Source organism: Natator depressus, chromosome 24, assembly GCF_965152275.1.
Source record: "Natator depressus isolate rNatDep1 chromosome 24, rNatDep2.hap1, whole genome shotgun sequence".
Taxonomy (NCBI): domain Eukaryota; kingdom Metazoa; phylum Chordata; order Testudines; family Cheloniidae; genus Natator; species Natator depressus.
Genome location: NC_134257.1, coordinates 5,891,467 through 5,909,653, shown reverse-complemented (window position 1 = coordinate 5,909,653; position 18,187 = coordinate 5,891,467). Strand labels below are relative to the sequence as shown.

At 45.6% G+C, this 18,187-nt stretch overlaps 1 protein-coding gene across 1 annotated transcript in view; it reads right to left on the bottom strand.

Moving 5' to 3' along the window:
• Nucleotides 1-6,820: 6,820 nt before the first annotated feature.
• RNF115 (ring finger protein 115) overlaps nucleotides 6,821-18,187 on the bottom strand; it is a 42,327-nt gene continuing 30,960 nt past the window's right edge. Inside the window, exons 6-9 of the mRNA XM_074938963.1 lie at nucleotides 18,006-18,078; nucleotides 14,406-14,499; nucleotides 11,565-11,680; nucleotides 6,821-8,364 (exon numbers count right to left, since the gene is read on the bottom strand). Coding sequence (XP_074795064.1) covers nucleotides 8,233-8,364; nucleotides 11,565-11,680; nucleotides 14,406-14,499; nucleotides 18,006-18,078 — 415 coding nt within the window. The 3' untranslated portion in view covers nucleotides 6,821-8,232. The remainder of the gene's footprint in view (nucleotides 8,365-11,564; nucleotides 11,681-14,405; nucleotides 14,500-18,005; nucleotides 18,079-18,187) is intronic.

Sequence of the window (18,187 nt, the reverse complement as noted above, 5' to 3'; positions counted from 1 at the left end):
CGCTTTGAGATTTCCGAATGAATAGAGGTTTTACAATTAAAGCATCATCATCAGCTTGGAAGTAATCAGTTAAATAAAAGGCATTAGAGTAGTTTCAGGTCCCATAACCAGCTCTGCATCCCCCTGCCAATTTTGTGGTCTCAAAGCCACAGGTTCCAAACCTGCAATGGCAGATCCCTGCATCTGCGTGGAGCCCCACTGCAGGGACTGGAGCATTAATTTTCCTATTTTAAAAAATGTTTTATGCAGCTAAAGTGCAGGGAAAGAGACCCTCCCACACCAGAGGAAACAGACTACCCAAGGAGAAGAGAGAAACTGACAACATTTTGCGCTGTCAACCGCACAGAGTAATTCAACGTTTAACTATTGACTCTAATACTAGTGCGTTACTAATGGAATTAATTCCACTTTAAGGCCCCTTGACATGCCAGAGTGGTATAAAAGGGCCTCAGGTGCAAATGAGAAGCTGACCCAGAGGCTTTTCGTCTGCAGTCTGTTCAGAGTCCTCTTCAGAGGTTCCTGCAATCAGCAACAAGTGATTTTCAAAATAGAAAATATGCCTTAATACTTTCCTCTTGCGGATACACTTCTTATCCATACGTGTCAAAGCACTTTACAAAGGAGGTCAGCATCATTACCTCCAATTTTACAGCTGGTGAGATGGGCACAGAGTGGGGAAGTGACTTGCCCAAAATCATATAAGTCAGTGGCACAACTAAGACTAGACCCCAGGACTTCTGTCTCCCTGAAATAGCCACAGGAGTCAAATTCAGCACGACTGTCTACGTCAATAAAAATGGGCCCATGTTTGCAAATGCACAAGCCACAACTTCCCTACTAAAGGCAAATTGGTGGGACAATATTCTCCCCTCTTATTCTCTGGAGGGCCAACACCACCAGGAGAACCCTCTTAATGTAGTGCTGCCAACGCCCATGGATCCAACCGCAATTCTCCTGATATTTAATGTTTTGTTTCTTAAAGCTCCAGCACCTGGAGTCATGTGATAGCATGACAATCTCAGCTGTCCTTAAAAAAAAAAAAAAAGGTGCAGAGGAAAGCTTAAGAATGGAAACCCTGAAGGTTCCCAAATCACAAAGAACCCAACACTTTTGGGCAGTTGGTTTCCATTGATTTTTAAGCCAGTCTTGTGATTTTTTGACTGGGCATCCCCACAAAAAGCAGCCATGGTAACACAAAGTCTAGACAAGGTGATCACGTAAGATGGCTGTTTATTACAAATGCACAGACAACAACAGAACCAGGCCAAGTTGGCTCCAAAGTGCATTCTGACGCTGCCTCCCACTCTGGTTTCCCACCCCTCTTTGTCATTCCCATGTTTTAATATGGAAAGTCAGTAAGAATGAACAAGCTCTTCTGCAAAGTGTAAACATGGTTACACAACTAACTGATCTCAATGATTACACATTTAAATCATTAAATAAAGACAAGGCAAAACCCCTAATTGATAGCATTTCTCAAGATTCTTTCCCTATCCCTTTGGGTACCATATAAACCAAAAGTTACCAGATCAGGGTTTCCTCTTTCATAGAGGCTTCTGAAGTTGGCTACACCAGGCTTTGCCATCAATTTATACTGTGGTTTCAGGTGAAACAAGCGGGGAATATAATCCAAAGCAGCAGTCTGATGGCTCCTTATTTCAGTTCTAAATTGACAGCTGAAGTCAACAAAATTCAAACATGAAATAAGATGCGCATTGTTCAGAGTGAGAGTAATTGACTACTGGAACAGTTTCTCAAGCGACATGGTGGATTCTCCATCACTTGGAGTCAGCCTGAGATATCCAGTATTGATACACAGATGCTCTAGTTCAGCTACAAATTATTGGGCTCAGTGCAGGAAACAGAGTGAAATTCTACAGTGTGTTATAGAATCATAGATATGTCAGGCTAGAAGGGACCTCGAGAGGTCATCAAGTCCAGCCCCCTGCACTGAGGCAGTAGCAGGTAAACCTAGACCATCCCTGACAGGACTTTGTCCAACCTGTTCTTAAAAACCACCCATGACGGGGACTCCAGTTCTCTCGGAAGCCTTAACTACACTTAAGAGTTAGAAAGTTTTCCCTAATATCTAACCTAAATCTCCCTTGCTGCATTAAGCCCATTACTTCTTGTTCTACCTTCAACGGAGATGGAGAACAGATTCTCTGTTCTCTTCATGACAGCCCTTAACGTATTTGAAGACTTATCAGATCCCACCGCAGTCTTCTTTTCTCAAGACTAAACATGCCCAGATTTTTTTAGTCTTTCCTCCTAGGCTAGCTTTTCTAAATCATTTATCATTTTTGTTATTCAGGTCAGTCTAGATCATTGATACTCAGACTTCATTGGTCCAGGAGCCAAATTAGCAATCAACAGTACCCAACAGAGCTGCAGAAGTGTGAATTCAGTGGTTCATTTGTGTATGTTTTACTATTTTTATGTATTATTCTCAAAGCAAAATGATTGACCAAGTATTATTTTATCAACTACAACTGGTTAACAACATAGGAAAAGCCTCCTGATTGGTTAATCACTTAGATTTAATTATTAACTAGCCACCCAGTGTCTTAATATCACGTGCTGCAAAGAGGCTCCCAAGCCTCAGTCTGAGCACCGCTGGTTCTAGATTATTATACTGGTCCCTTCTAGTCTTAAATTGACAGCCAATATTTTCTCAAGTGAGTAGCGATTTGGGGCACTTCTATTTCCGGGTTCTCAATTTGAGGTCCCTGAGAGGAGCCCAGATTTTCAGGGAGATGGGGAAGGGAGGGTTCTGCACTTTCTGAAAATTAGGGCTCTTTTTAAGGTACCTAAGGTGAGGCTTCCCAAAAATGGAGGCACCCCACATTACCAGTCACGTTTGATTTCTGTATTACAACTGTGCTGCAACATTTAATGAAGATTGTGTTTCTTTTGCAGTGGGGTTTAGATCTTGGGCCTGGACTACACTTAAAACTTCTGTCAGCTGACCTAGGTTTTACGTGTAGATGCAGGCAGGTGGACGGACGAATATTTCCATCGACCACTGCTACGCTGATGGAAAAACCCCTGCCGTGGCTTGAGGTTGTGTCTATACTATGGAGGATATAGCAGCATAGCTGTGACGGTCCTACAGCCCCCTAGTGCGGACATGACCTTGGTCATGAAAATGTATTCACAATATAGCCCGCTTCCCCACCAGGGAGTCATTAATTACAGACCAAACATAGGCTCATTCTCTGCCCCTACCTCCAATAACTTTACCCTCTGAGTTAGCTGTAGGATGGATCAATTAATCATCCTTCCATTATCCCACCCCTTCCAACACACATACACCACGCAGTCCACGTGCCCCCTTTCACCAAATTTCCTTTGCATTCAGTGTGTTAGAACCACCATTATCTAAACAGCTTGTGAATAAGCTCAGTCTGGCTTTCTCCTTTCCCTTTTAAATTATTCAACGTCAATGCTTCAAGCAAACAAACGTCTGTCTCTTTCTTGAACAGCTGCTTCTGGAGGCCTGTGAAATTCATCAATGAGCAGAGGGAGGAATGGAGAAATAAATGGTCAGGATTACCCAAAAGATTCACACTAATAATACTGTTATAGAACTAGGTGAACCAGAGAGCCATTCTGCTCTCAGTTCCAGCAGTGCAAAGCCGTAATCATTCAATCGAAGTCAGCAGAGTTAGCCCCTCTTTACACAACCCTGTATCTAAGGATACAATTTGGCCTTTCATTGCCACAAGACAGACCAATTCTACTGAGCTCACTCTAACACAACACAGATAATTTAAACCCTTCAGCCTTTTGTGTCACCTACGTGAGGATGCAGGCATGCTACAGCACTTAAAAAAAAAAAAATCACTAAAGACATGGGAGTGGGTGGAACAATCCAAGCAGATTTCTGTACACAAAGAAGAGCTGACAGGTAGATCTGCAGTCAAGGTGAAATGGGAAGCAAAACATTTTGAAGTGCCTGTGTGTCTTTGACAAACACTCAGAAGCAGAGATGCAGTTATCCCCCTTTCAACAAATACTACCAGTCAAAACCAACAGGTGCTCTTGCCCACACAACCGGATTGTGAACAGTCATACAAAGAGCAGTACCAGTGCCCCTCATAGACGTCTCCTGTGACACAGCTGACAGAGGTTAATTGCAGGTACTAAACAGCCAGATGTACGGAAGAGCTCACCTCCCATGTAAGCACCGAAGTAAGTGGCCAGGCATTCAGTAGGACTTTGTGCGTCGAGTGCCAAACATTCTGAAAATTTGGCCTCATAAGTCTGGCCTAGTCAGATCCCCAGTCAAGGGGAGTCGAGTCTTAACTGAAGGCACTTAGCACATCGCTTGAGTCAGTTATGACACATCCACATGGCAGCTGATTGGGCAGAAAACATGGGTGACTTGTCTGTGAAATCAGAACTAAACCAGGAACACACACACACACACACACACACACTCTAAAAGAATACTCCACAACATTGACATTAAGCTGCGTGAGCCATCGGAAATCCACCCACCCAATTTAACAGCCACCATGATTAAGGTGCAGATTTAGAGCTGCTGTGCCGGATTTCTGTATTACAACTGTGCTGACTGAAGTTGCAACTAGGTGACTGAAGTAGCAAACAATGTCTGGAAGTGCCAGAAACAGAAGATGAGAAAGACTGGAGAACACATCAAGATACCATCTGCTTAGGTTGCAAGAGGTTAAACAACATCAGTCTGCCTGGCTGGGGATTAATTTCTTATTTTAAAATCAGAGCTTGATTTCAACGTAATACCCAGCAATTTTCAGTGACTGAAGGTTTCAGGAACGAGAGAGACTGAATATCAAGTCTAGAGGGTGTGTAGTTGGCAGGGAGATCTATTTGCAGGGGATTATGCTTTAGCATACAGCACCATCAAGTGAGAAATTAGGTCCCACGACGCGACGGGAGATTCAGAGATGCCTTTGCAAAAACCAAAACAAGCCTCCTGTGACAGAGAATAGTCACGTTGCTTAATGCATGACTGGAAGGTGCTCGGATGCGACAGCGATGAGGGCGGTCTAAGAACACAGAGAATAGAATAGAATAGGACTCCACAGTGTGAATTTCCTACTGCTTCCTCCCACCACCAATATACTTTTAGGTTGAAAAAAGGGCAAGTGGTAGGTTTATACAATGCCTAGAATATCTGGGTCCCAACCTAGCTGGACCCTAGGCGTTAGCACAACAGTTTAATAATAATAAACCAAATGTTCGTCTCCTCTGCTACCTCCCAGAACGGAAGTTTATTCATTAAAGGCCCTCACAGGCCATACGAATCACTCATAGAGACCCTCCTGTATCCCAGCCTCTCTCCCCCCCAACAATTTAAGCCCCAACCACACTAGGATAAGAACCAGTAGCAGTACCAATCGCATTTCCCTGAGCAGTGGCACAAGGGGCTGTCTGAGATTCAGTCCGCACACACTTGTCCCTTAGGGAGTTCAATCGCTGTAAGGGCCTAACACGGCTCTCGAGCACGCACACACACACATAATCATCGCTGGCCAGGGAAGTAGTATTCCAATCTTGATAACTCCCACTAGTGCTGCAGCTTCAGCTTCTCCCGAGAGGCTCTAAAAGGGGACTTTGCAGCTCCCGGTTCCCCATCTCGAGGCTCCCACTGATTTCAGTATGCTTCGGATCAGCCCTGTTTATAGCCAGGAAGATAAACCACCCTCGCCCAGCAGGAGATCCCCTTGTGTGGACGGCGCCGAACAATTCAACGCACAGTACGGGCGGCGTGCTAGACCCTCCGGACTGAGCTGTGGGGCACGTTCTGGGATCGGGTGGGGAAGAGGGGTGCCGAGGTCAGCCTGTGCTGGGGGCGGGGCTTCCTAGAGCAGGCAACGCTTAGGAAAATTCTACTGCATCCTGACGATCTAGGTGCGCGCAGCGAGACGGTCCCAATCTTAACCAGGGGGAATCAGCCACTCCCTGGTGTTCAGTGGGCTCTGCTGGACCAAGATCAGTGCTTCATTTGTGCCAGGGCCGAGCCCTGCAACTCTAGGCTCGGCAGTTCATAGCCCTGGCACCTCCGGCCTTGCTGCGTCAGTTACGAAAGTAAAAAACGATTCCTTGAGCCCTGGTACCTCTTTCATTAGAAATTAAACCCTGACCAGGATGCAAGCTCCAAAGTAGAGTCCCATCCGCAAGAACACCCTGCCGGGAGCCCCACCCCCATCCTGTTCAAACTTGGGGCTATCTGCTTCAGTGCCTCAAATCTCGACTCAGTGCGCTCTGCAATGGTATTCCGGAGCTAGGCTTAACCACGGTGTCCGCTAGGATTGTTCCACTGGGCCCTGCGACCAGGGCACAGCTTTCTAACCAACACAATCAAGACCCAAAGTATCAAGTGCCCGAGCGCCATTCTCACAAGCGACCTAGGTGCCTCAGAGCTGAAGTCCCGCTGACTTTCAATAGGACAGGTCAAGATTTTCAAAAGTGACGAGTAACTCCGGGTGCCTCAATTGCGGGGAGTGCCACTCGCAACACCTGGAGGGGGCCCAAATTTTCAAAAAGTGCTATGGCCCAACTCTCTGAAAAATCAGGCCCCTTTAAGGTGCCTCCAAGTTGGCTACCCAAAGCCACTAGTGACCCTGGAAACCCTTGGCCATGAGATCCCAGGTCACTTTGGAAAACAAGATTTAGGTGCTTTTATAATTTTACCTTAAGTCTGGTACTTTGCAATTCAGAATATATGTCAGTTTCCAGAAACCCATAGGAGTCTTTCCCCTGACTCCCAACGGTCCTGGATTAAGCCCTTAACATAAAGAACCCCTTTAAGCTAGACCCTATGTTCTTTAATAAAGAAGTGGCAACACTCCTGCCTATTTTGTCTCCGGTTATTCTTTTGGTACCTTTCAAAATCCCTCATCCACCCCTGCAAGCCCCCCAGCAATCCTCTCAACATTTGATCTTCTTTAGAAAGGCCTTTATTTGACTTTATAGCAAACGAAACACTAGTTTAAATCAAGTGTACCTGGTACACTGTTACAGCAATGAAGTGGCAACAAGTTTAGACGCGACCTACCCTCTCCTTTCCCCCTTCCTCCGGGCTGATCCACTGATTTAACACTGCCACAGGTGGGTTAGCGGGCATTTTACGCTCAAACATGATTTGGACGATAAAAACAAGAGCTAAACATGGATGAAATGTTACAGAAGTGGAAAAAAAAAAAGAGAGTCTCTTAATGTTATCGGTCTAGGAGAATTAAGATTTCATGTTAAACACTGAAGAATCAGCCATTAAAACAGTTATGCACAGTTAAGTCTGTTTACCTGAAGGATGCCTTAAAGTGGTCCATATGATACAAGTCAGTTAAGGATCCTATATGAATTACTGTCCAGATGGGTTTAAAAAAAAAATTTCCAAACAACCCGTTTTGGACAAACCTGGGAACATCGGCACATGGATAAAAACTAGAAAAATCAGGTCATGAGACAAAAATGTTCTGTGCATGCCTGCTCCCCAGAATCCTGGATGACTGCATCTCCTGGCCCAAAATCACCCCTCACAGAAAAGCCATGGGCAAGACATTTTGATCCAAAGAGATTCTTCATCCTCTTTTATCTTATAAATTCTCACTCCCACCCCCGTAAGTAACCTAGAACACTGTGTGTATTTCACTTGAATTCAAGAGAAGAGGTAAACACTGATGGATTCAATTTCACCCACTCTGTTTTAGGGGAGCGGAATGGGGTGAGGGAGATGTGTCAAAATCCTTGTTTGCATCCCTTAGCAGCTGCTCCCATCTAATCAAATACGTTACCAAGTGGGAGTATTCCCCCCCTGCCCCAAACTTCTCCATGACATTTTATCTAGGAACACTGAGGGTAAGGTGGGGGGAATTCCATCTCAATGTTGAACGTTGCCTGACAGCGCTCAGGACCCCAGTGAGCCTGTAGAGATGGAAATGTTCCCTTCCTCACACACTTTGAAAGAACCACGTTAATTAAGATTTCACAAGTATAAAAATCAAACCACTCACTCAAAGACTCTGAATTCAGGACTAAAGAGGCAATTCTGATGGAGATGCGATTCGCTCGGAGATGCACGTTTAAGTTTTGGAAAGGGACAGCACTCGTTGCAGTAATATCATGGGTTGGGTTCCCTCCCCTATATTTCCTGCTACTCTTTTTTTGTTGGTTTTAATTATAATACAATTTACAACTGTAGTAAGAATACTACGGCCACAGCCCCCGGGAAGCCCGCAAGCTTCAGAAAGTCCATCGATCGTGTAACTGGCTTTCGCTGCTAAAGCTGTTACTTGCTGAGGCCTCCGGGTTCTGTGTTTGTCGAGTGGAATCCTCGCCATTTAAGCTCTTTCTGCAGACTGGACACGTGTCGTGCTGAAACAGAAACAGGAATGTACAGTGAAGGCCCATCCCCAGGACCTTGGTAGCCAGTTAGCAACCGCTGCTTATAGAGCAACTTTCCGTCCCACAACCGTTTTATGTGTAGTACTTGGAGGAATTCCCATCACCTACCATCAAAATGCAGCCACCTCTGGGTTAGCACACGGCAGCTGATTTAGCAATGCCAAGCAATGTTATACCTAGGCTTGGCAGGATTCAATTTTAAATTGGTAGCTGTTGATAAATGTTGATTTCAACTGACACACTTAAGTGGTCACTGGCCCTGCTGGGAGCCCTCTGCAGCCCTGCTGTCACAAGAGTGAACAAGCGGGGCCATGACAGCAGAGCTGCAGCGGTCTCCCCAAGCTGCCTCAGGACTGGCAGAGCAGGGTAGAGCAGACACGCCAGGACTGCAAGCAGGACAACGAGCACCCAGCTGCAGGTGGGAGGTGGCCCCGCTGCTGAATGGCTCCTGTGGCAGTGCAGGGAGCCACTTGACGGCACGGCTTCAGAGATCTGTCACCAGCCCACAGCTGTGCAGGGAGCCCTGTGCAGCCCCATTGTTCCAGCCCTGCTCGCTCACTCACCAGCCAGGAGTGTGGGAGCAGACTCAGGGCACGATCTGTTCAGCAGCTGGGGGTTCGTCTTCCTCCTTACAGTCCTGGGTGGGGATCTCTGCTCTGCCTGGCCAGGAAAATTGCAGCCTCCCCCACACCTTGTGGCCTGGTCTCTCGAGCCCCTTGGCAGTCCAGGACCTCCCTCCTCCCCACTGCTGTCAGTGCTGCCCAAACCCTAACCCCAACCCTATCCCCAAAATTATCAAAATAAAAACAGCTAAAAATAGAAAAAAAAATCCTAATAAAAAATATAAAAATTGTCAAATTATTAAAAAAAAAATCAAATTCTGCCAATCCTAGTTATCCAGTAGTTTAGAAAAGTGGGGAAAGACCTCAGCATCCAGTTGAAACGGCAGGAGATGGGGTGGGGGGAATTTAGACCTTTGCAAAGTGCTTTTTGGAGATCTATGGATGAAAAGTGCTACGCAAGAGTTAGGGATTCTAACTATTCCATAAGTGGAATGTGGTGACCCACAGCAGAATGTGGAGAGAGTACACGGGTTAACGCTCCTACTCTTGTGAATAGCGCTGTTGAGTCTCAGGGAAAAGAAGCGATGAGGGCCTTATCTGAAAGATCCAAACAATATGCTGGGGCAAGGTTTCAACAGACTCAGAGGAAAGAGCATCCCCTTCTAACCAACACCATTTCATTCCGCCCTGGCGGTCTCCCAGCCGAGAGCTAACCAAATACACCTCTGCTTAGCTCAGAGCTGTTGAAATCACAGTCCAACAGGACTGCCAGTTGTTTGGCCAATGTAATGTAACTATTAACCAGTAGCTAGCATCATCTTTGTTTGCTATTTTGATAATTGATTACAAAGGCCTGATGAATGTATCTTAAATTAACTGGTGACACATTTCGCACAGTGCAAGAATGACGACATGGTAGAAATGTAGTCAGACATTCCTAAAGAGAAGGGGTTTTTAATAAAAGTTACTCATGCTTTTTAAAAGCAGATTATACATAACTATCTTGTAATCAAGTGCTTTAACAACTTGGCTACATAGGAAAGAAGAGTGGACAAACAGCGACAATGGAAAGATTTCACTGGAAAACATGGCAGCACTGAATCAACATTTGCTACCAATGCAGTATTTGAAGCTCTCTTCGATTGGGGCTTCAAGCCCTGAATAAATGGAAAAACTAACGCTGACGAAGGAAGGCAACACTGCCACATTTAGCAAGGGGAGCTATTTAAGTTAAGACCAATGTTGACACAAGAACAAATGGATATAAACCAGCCATCAACAAGTTCAGGCTTGAACTTAGACGAAGGTTTCTAATCATCAGAGGAATGAAGTTCTGGAACAGCCTTCCAAGGGAAGCAGTGGGGGAAGAAGGAGGGAAACCTAACTGGCTTCAAGACTGAGCTTGATAAGTGCATGGCGGGGATGGTAGGAGGAAACTGCCTACAATGGCATGTAGCCAATCTACGAATGCTAGCAGCAACGATCTCCAATGGCTGGTGATAGGACACTAGATAGGGAGAACTCTGAGTTGCTGCAGAGAATTCTTTCCCAGGTGTCTGGCTGGTGGGTCTTGCCCCTATGCTCAGGCTCTAACCAATTGTCAGATTTGGGGTCGGGAAGAAAATTCCCCTTGGGTCAAACTGGCAGAGACCCTGGGGGGGTTTTGCCTTCCTCTGTAGCATGGGGGCCAGGTCACTTGCAGGTTTAAATTAGTGTAAATGGTGGTTTCTCTGTAACTTGAAGTCTTTAAATCATGGTTTGAGGGCTTCAGTGACTCAGCCAGAGGTTAGGAGTCTATAACAGGAGTGGGTGGGTGAGGTTCTGTGGCCTGCGACATGCAGGAGGTCAGACTAGATGATCATGACAGTCCCTTCTGACCTTAAAGTCGATGAGGTAAGTTCTCTCCATTTGGCAAGTGGGAAAACTGAGGCAGAAAGGTGCAGGGAGTAAGCACTGTTCACAAAGGAACTCAGGCCTAAGCCAGGCTTCCTTCTACAGGATCTTCTTAGGGTTGGATTAGAGGTGGTGGAGACAGATATTCTGTGCATTAGGCAGGCCCTGTACTGCTTTGTGAGCTTCCCTCACTCTCTGCCTCTGCACCCTCAGGCCTGCCAGGAGGGGTGAAGGAAGGTCAATCGACATGATTCATTCATTCCATGATATCAGGATGATAATAAGGAGGGACGGAGGAGGGAGGAAGAGAGGGGGATTTTTCAAGTGGACACTTCCCACTAGGACAGAGACCCCAGCTTGTTTCACATGTAACAGCCAACTGTCAGATGGTACAAGTTGGGGCTACTGCTAACACCAGCAGGATCTGACCTGGCGACTTAGAGATAAAAAGCATCATAAATCCATCAGTAATTTCTCCAAGTCTCCACTTGGCTTCAGCCTGAAGGACAGCGTTAGAACAGATAAATTTCAAAGGCTGGATGATTAATATTATGGTGTCATGAAATGAAAGAGCCTTGGATTTAAGTGGCAGGTCGTGTGGCCAACGCACTACACGCATTAGCGTGTAGCTCAGGCCTGAGGTACGAGACAGTGAGGAGCAGTCAGTATTAGGTGGGGGGGGTGTGTGTGTGTGTGTGTCACACACGCACTTACCAGTTCTAACCATGGCACGATGCAGTTGCTGTGGAAGAAGTGATTGCACGGTAACTGTCGGACCTGCTCCGTTACTGTATAGTCTTCTTTACACACAGGACACTCCAAACCTGTATCTGCAGGACAGATTCATACAGGGGATGGGTTAGAATGCTGGACACAGCAGAGCCCTGTTTGCACAGCCTTAATCCACACGGGGCCCAATTACAACAGCCCAACCCATACCAAAATGGGGCACCCAGTGCCGCATTCACCTACTCATCTCAGTTGATTTCTCCCAGAGGGATGCAGACAGGAGGCCTTGAGCTGGAGAATAGTGATCAGCTGTTGAAGAGGTGCAAGGCTGAGTTTGCAGACGTCAGGAAATGCTGGAGTATGGATTGGTTTTTTGTTTAGGTCTCCCGTGCATGGCACAATAAGGAGACACATTTTATGCAGCGGGCCCTACCCAGTGCTGAAGGGCGACCGACAGTAATTCAGAACAGATACTGGACACCCGCCACTGATAAACAGAGAATAAATGTGGGTGCGGGGGATTCAGCACAGGAAAGGGGAGAGGAATGGTCCTATAGACGGGGAGGAGTAGTTTAGAACTAGGGAAGGAGGGTCTGAGCTGGACAGTGGTTTCTAGTTCTGTCAATGGGATTACTCCTCACAGGAGTGAAGTTACACAGTGTTCGCCGGATCGAGCCCTAGGACAGTAAAGTTCTCATTTCTAAAATGCCTTTGCCATTATTTTATTGACGTTTTTATGGCCTTGGCTAGTCCATTTTCAAATGTTACTTTTATTATAACTAAAAAAAAAAGTTAATAGTTACTGTTTCCTGATGGCTGGACTCCAGTACATACATGGGAAGGGAGAACATTCAGCTACTTTAATGGCTTACAGTCCACTTTATATTTGATGTTGGGGCCACAATGGACTTTTTTACATAGTTAATGCTCTGCAAAGTGCTATATAGGGGCTTGGGGACTATACAGCCTATAGTGGATGCTAACATTTACCAGGCTGGACACAAAAGATGACCGATAATGAAAAATCAAACTAAGGGCATTTTACTTGTCTATTAATAAACTCACTCGCGTAGGACAGGGAGAACACCACCAACACAAGAACTAGGGGTCACCCAATGAAATTAAAACAAACATAAGAAAGTATTTCTTCACCCAACGCACAGTCAACCTGTGGAACTCATTGCCAGGGGATGTTGTAAAGGCCAAAACTATAACAGAGTTAAAAAAAAAGAACAAGGTAAGTTCATGGAGGATAGGTCCATCAATGGCTATTAGCCAAAATGGTCAGGGATGCAACTCCATGCTCTGAGTGTCCCTAGCCTCTGCCAAAAGCTGAGAGCAGATGACGGGATGGATCACTCACAATTACTTGTTCTCTTAATTCCCTCTGAAGCACCTGGCATTGACCACTGTTAGAAGACAGGATACTGGGCTAGATGGACCATTGATCTGACCCAGTTATGGCCATTCTTATGTTAATTTTGCAATGCTGCTATAGAATTAGGATTAGTGACTCTTCCTCCCCAGGAAAAAAGCATGTTGGCTACATAGCAATCCCAGTTTGTACACGGAGAGCTGCTTTCCCGTCACCACTAGTACTGAACTGACACTGCAACTCCAGCACCAGCACATTTCCTAGCGCGTATCCTTTGCCAGCAGAGACACTGAACCTGCCACATTAATTCCCAACTCCGTTGCCAGGTAGCACAACAGATGCTCAGCTAGCTCACAGACACAGGGCAAACTCTGCTGTTGCTTTGCATGAGATATTACAATATGGAGATACACGCTCCTCTTCATTTTCCATAAATGAGAATAAAACTCGTGCATATAAAAAGATCCAGACAAAAACAGATACCATGGAAACAGATTTTTTTTTTTTGTAAATGAAACAGTGCGTCTTCAAACAATTTTAGTTTCAGGGAACACATTATCTTATAGGGGAAAAAAGAATCCAGACTGCAACTTTGTGTCACACACGTCTGCAAACACACTAAAAAAAAAAAAAATTAAAAAAAACAAAACAAACCTTGCTGAGCCAACCATGAGCACTCAAGAAACGCACACAATTCTTCGCTGTCAGTTATGTCAAAGGAACTTGTGATCTTTACACCCACATTTTAAAGAGGATTTAGGAGCAGTTCAGTAGGAATCTGTTCAGAGTTGTATTTACCAGCCATAGCTAAGAAAGGAGAAGCAACATGCAACCCCCCCCTTGTATTTATCTGATAAGCAGAAGGAGGTAGCAACAAACATAAATACAAATAGGTAAGTTAAATGTAAAGCAGCAACAGCTCAAATAAACAAAAGGTGTGTTTCTGATGACTGGATAAATCAACATACCACATGCACTATGCATGCCACGGTCAGTCCGAAGCCTTGACTTTACCAACTAATGCCTGCTACTCATTCAATTCAGACCATTTTAGCTTTTGGGAGGGCAATTGAGAAAAGGGATCAAAGCAGACCCACCTCCAGAGTCAGGGTAGCCCGAGTTGTCAGCAGCATTTGAGAGCAGAACCTCCAGAGCTAAAAATCACAACCCTTCATTGCTTGAGCTGAGTGACTCATCTCGATGGTGGACCAGATGTTAGAGCATGCACACAACACACAACTGAATGGGAGGTAGCAGGCAGTGGTGGAGGCAAAGAGTCTAATCATTAACATAGGGAAGCTTAAAGGGAAAAAGTCAGAAAAGCTTTAGGAACCTATGGATGAGCACTAGTGTGGTTCTATCAATGCATCCAAGTGGTAGGAGACACACAGGAGGACATCAAGCATTACCAGACACGGCAGGAAAGACCAGAGATATTGGATTTAACCCACCGACTTGTTCCTGAGTTACTGTCACTGTTGGAAGAGAGGTGATCTTCTCTTTGTCAGCTGGGGGCGGTCCTGTGTTTTCCAACTGTCCTAAAAGCTGTAAGGGGATGACAAATACACCATGTTTTAGAACACAACACAGCCTTGTCTTGTGGAACACCTCTCATTCAAGCTGGGCCTCCACACTATTCCACCACATTAACCAGGCCAGTGAGGGAGCTGCACCATAACATGTATGCTAGTCACTAGCTACAGGACAGGGTGCTTTTCAGACGGCATCTGAAGTTAAATGGATGCAGGTAGGCTGCATCTGGCAGAAACTGCAGAGGAGAAGGCTCTCTGACCACAGCAGGGAGCCAGTGCTGTATGAGGAGGGTGTGGAGGAGAAGAAAAACCAAGAGACAGGCTGGAGGGAATGGAGGATGATATTGGACTGAAAGGGAGTTGACAGAGGTGTCTCAGGACTGGAGAGTTGGAGAAGATCATTGTGCTGCCCAGTGTGGGTAAGTAGATACACAGCAGTGTTCTGCAAACGCTGGGACTTGGAGAGAGATTACAAGTGGTCCCACTCTAGCCCAGTAATGACACCACAATAAAATGACTGAGGCGATATCGACCCCCTGAGCGGCACCCATCACTTGCCCCCTCCAGACACGGGATGGAGGCAGAGCCAGGAGGGGCTGTTTGTCCACACAGAAACCAAACTGCTGCTTGTGGAATAGAGGGGCGGGGGGGTGATGTCAGCAAACGGCACTTGATGACCATAATGAGACCCTCTCCAAGCCCCCTCCCCTAGACATGTGGAAAGTAGGCTCATTTGAGGAAGCTGTGACAAAGGAGAGCAAGATGCCTTTGTGAGGCAGTTTGTAAAGCTGGGGCTAGCGGTGAATGATGACAGACGGCCTGCATGCCATGTTCACCAGATACCCGAGTGCTGACAACAGCAAGATTAGCTACCACAAAATGTTCTAGCTGCTCATCCTCTCAAAGACAGGGGAGTCATCGCCCTCCAGAGGTTTGGCTCCACTCCCAAGCCAGACCCTTCTGTTCCCATATTAGCCAAAAAAGAACTTGTGGGGTGGTGATGGGAAAGGAATTGACCCTATTCTCCTCCAGCCAAGATGCACAGACTCTAGTGGGCAGAAGGCAATTGGTAACTCAGAGCTTCAGAAGGCTCTGTAGCTCTCTAGACATACAAGCTGCATCTGTCTGAACAGGGATCCATGCAGAGAATTGAAATCTTCAATGCAACACCAGGACTGTCTTTTTGTTGTACGTTTGTACAGAACCTAGCACAACCGGTACCTGGGCGCTATAGTCAGACAAATAAATGATAGCTTTGCTATCGACAAGGTTTGCAGGATTGTTGCAAGGAACTTGCAACCTTCCTAGCAGAGAGCTGCACAGCTTAGAATTTGCTCTCACGAAAGGCAAGGAGATGAAATAATATACACTTCAACGTCAGCTTTCATATGAAGCCCTCAAAGAGCCTCTGCATTAGCAGTAAAGTAATTAAGCCTCAACGCTGCCCCATTCCCACAAGAAGATAGATATCCCTGATCTATACAGGGGAAAACAAGAAGAGACTCATCCAAAGTCACACCGCCAGTCAGCCAGTCAGCAGCAGAGCTGGGAACCCAGGTATCCTGACCCTCCCCCCATCCTTTTTGCTAAGAACCAGCCCACCTTTACAAGCAGAGATGAAGCAAAAATGATCATACCCAATTCCTCCTCCTTTATCCTCGTCCCTGTGAGTGTTCTAGATGATCATTAAAAATAGCTTAAAGCATTAGCAGCCTCACTGCTGACATAATCAGGATCCCCTTGTGCCAAGACGTTTGTGGTGATAACACTGAGAGCTGCATCAAATTACGAGATGCAACACTAGCAAAGTGTGTTCTCAGACCAGGTTCTGAGGAGCCTGAGGTGGGGCTGATGGTTGTGGAACTGTGGATCAGCTGCTCTCAAAATCATTAGCCTCAAAAATGACCTGAGGGCTGGAATTAATGCCTTTCAGTGAGAGACTAAGACTGTTTAGCTTATCAAGAGGGGACTTGATGATGGAGTTTAAGTACCTTCATGGGTACGACACTAAAGGGCTCTAACAGGGAAAGGTGTAACAAGAACCAAAGCCAGACAAATTCAAATTAGAAATAAGGCCTAAATTTTTAACAGAGAGAGAAATTAACCATTGGAACAAACCACCAAGGGAAGTGGTGGATTCTTGATGTCTTCAAATCACAACTGGATGCCTTTCTGGAAGAGATGCTTTACTCAAACCAGTTACTGGGCTCCATACAGCAGTAACTGGCAGTCAAACTAGATGATCTAATCATAGAACCATAAATATGTAGGGCTGGAAGGAACATCAAGAAGTCATCAAGTCCAACCTCCCCGATGAGGCAGGACCAAATAAACCTAGACCATCCCTGACAGGTGTTTGTCCAACCTGTTCTTAAAAACCTCCAACAATGGGGATTATGCAACCTCCCCCTAAATCCCCTTAGAGTTAGAAAGTTTTTCCTAATATCTAACCTAAATCTCCTTTGCTGCAGATTACACCCATTGCTGCTGCTTCTATCTTCAGTGGACACGGAGAACAATTGGTAACAGTCCTCTTTATAAACAGCCCATAACATATTTGGGGACTTACCAGGTGCCCCCACACTTTTCTTTTCTCAAGACTAAACGCCTTTCCTTATAGATCAGGAGTACTTGTGGCACCCTAGAGACTAACCAATTTATTTGAGCATAAGCTTTCGTGAGCTACAGCTCACTTCATCCGATGCATCCATGAAGTGAGCTGTAGCTCACGAAAGCTTATGCTCAAATAAATTGGTTAGTCTCTAGGGTGCCACAAGTACTCCTTTTCTTTTTGCGAATACAGACTAACACGGCTGTTACTCTGAAACTTATAGATCAGGTTTTCTAAACCTTTATCATTTTTGTCACTCTCCTCCAGACCCTCTCCAATTTGTCCACATCTTTCCTGAAGCATGGCACACAGAATTGGACACGGGTCTCCAGCCGAGGCCTCACCAGTGCCAAATAGAGCAGAACAATTATCTTCTGTGTCTTACATACAATATTTCTGTTAATATACTCCAGAATGATATTAGTCTTTTTTTGCAACTGCATCACCCTACTGACTCATATTCAATGTGTGATCCACTAGAAGCCCCAAGTCCTTTTCAGCAGTACAACCACCTAGCCAGTTAGCCCCAATTTTGTAGTTATGCATTTTATTTTTCCTTCCAAAGTGAAGTACTTTGCACTTGTCTTTATTGATTTTCATCTTGTCGAACTCAGGCCAGTTCTCCAATTTGTCAGTGTCATCCTGCACTGCGATCCTGTCCTCAAAAGTGGTTGCAACTCCTCCCAGAGCGGTGTCATCTGCAAATTTTATAATTTGTCATCTGCTCCACTCGGTTATCCAACGGTCCCTGCTGGCCTTAAAACCTATGAAAAAGGGATTATCTCTAGAAGGAAGTGAGAATGACAGGAGAAGGAAGTGAACGATAGAAAAATCTTACTGGCACAAATCAGGAAGTTTGGACAGCATAACTGGGTCTCACCCCACATCAGCACACATGCAAATCTTACCTGGGTCACAATAGCATCAAGGCCGCTCTGTCCCCATGCATAGTCGCCTGGATTTGAGTGCAGCATTCCACTCCTGCAGATAGGGGCAGACAGTTAAGGGAGCAATTTTGTCAACCTCCATACAGCTCAGAAATTTTCTTGCACTGAAATTCAAACAACAAACCACCAGCAGCGATCTTATA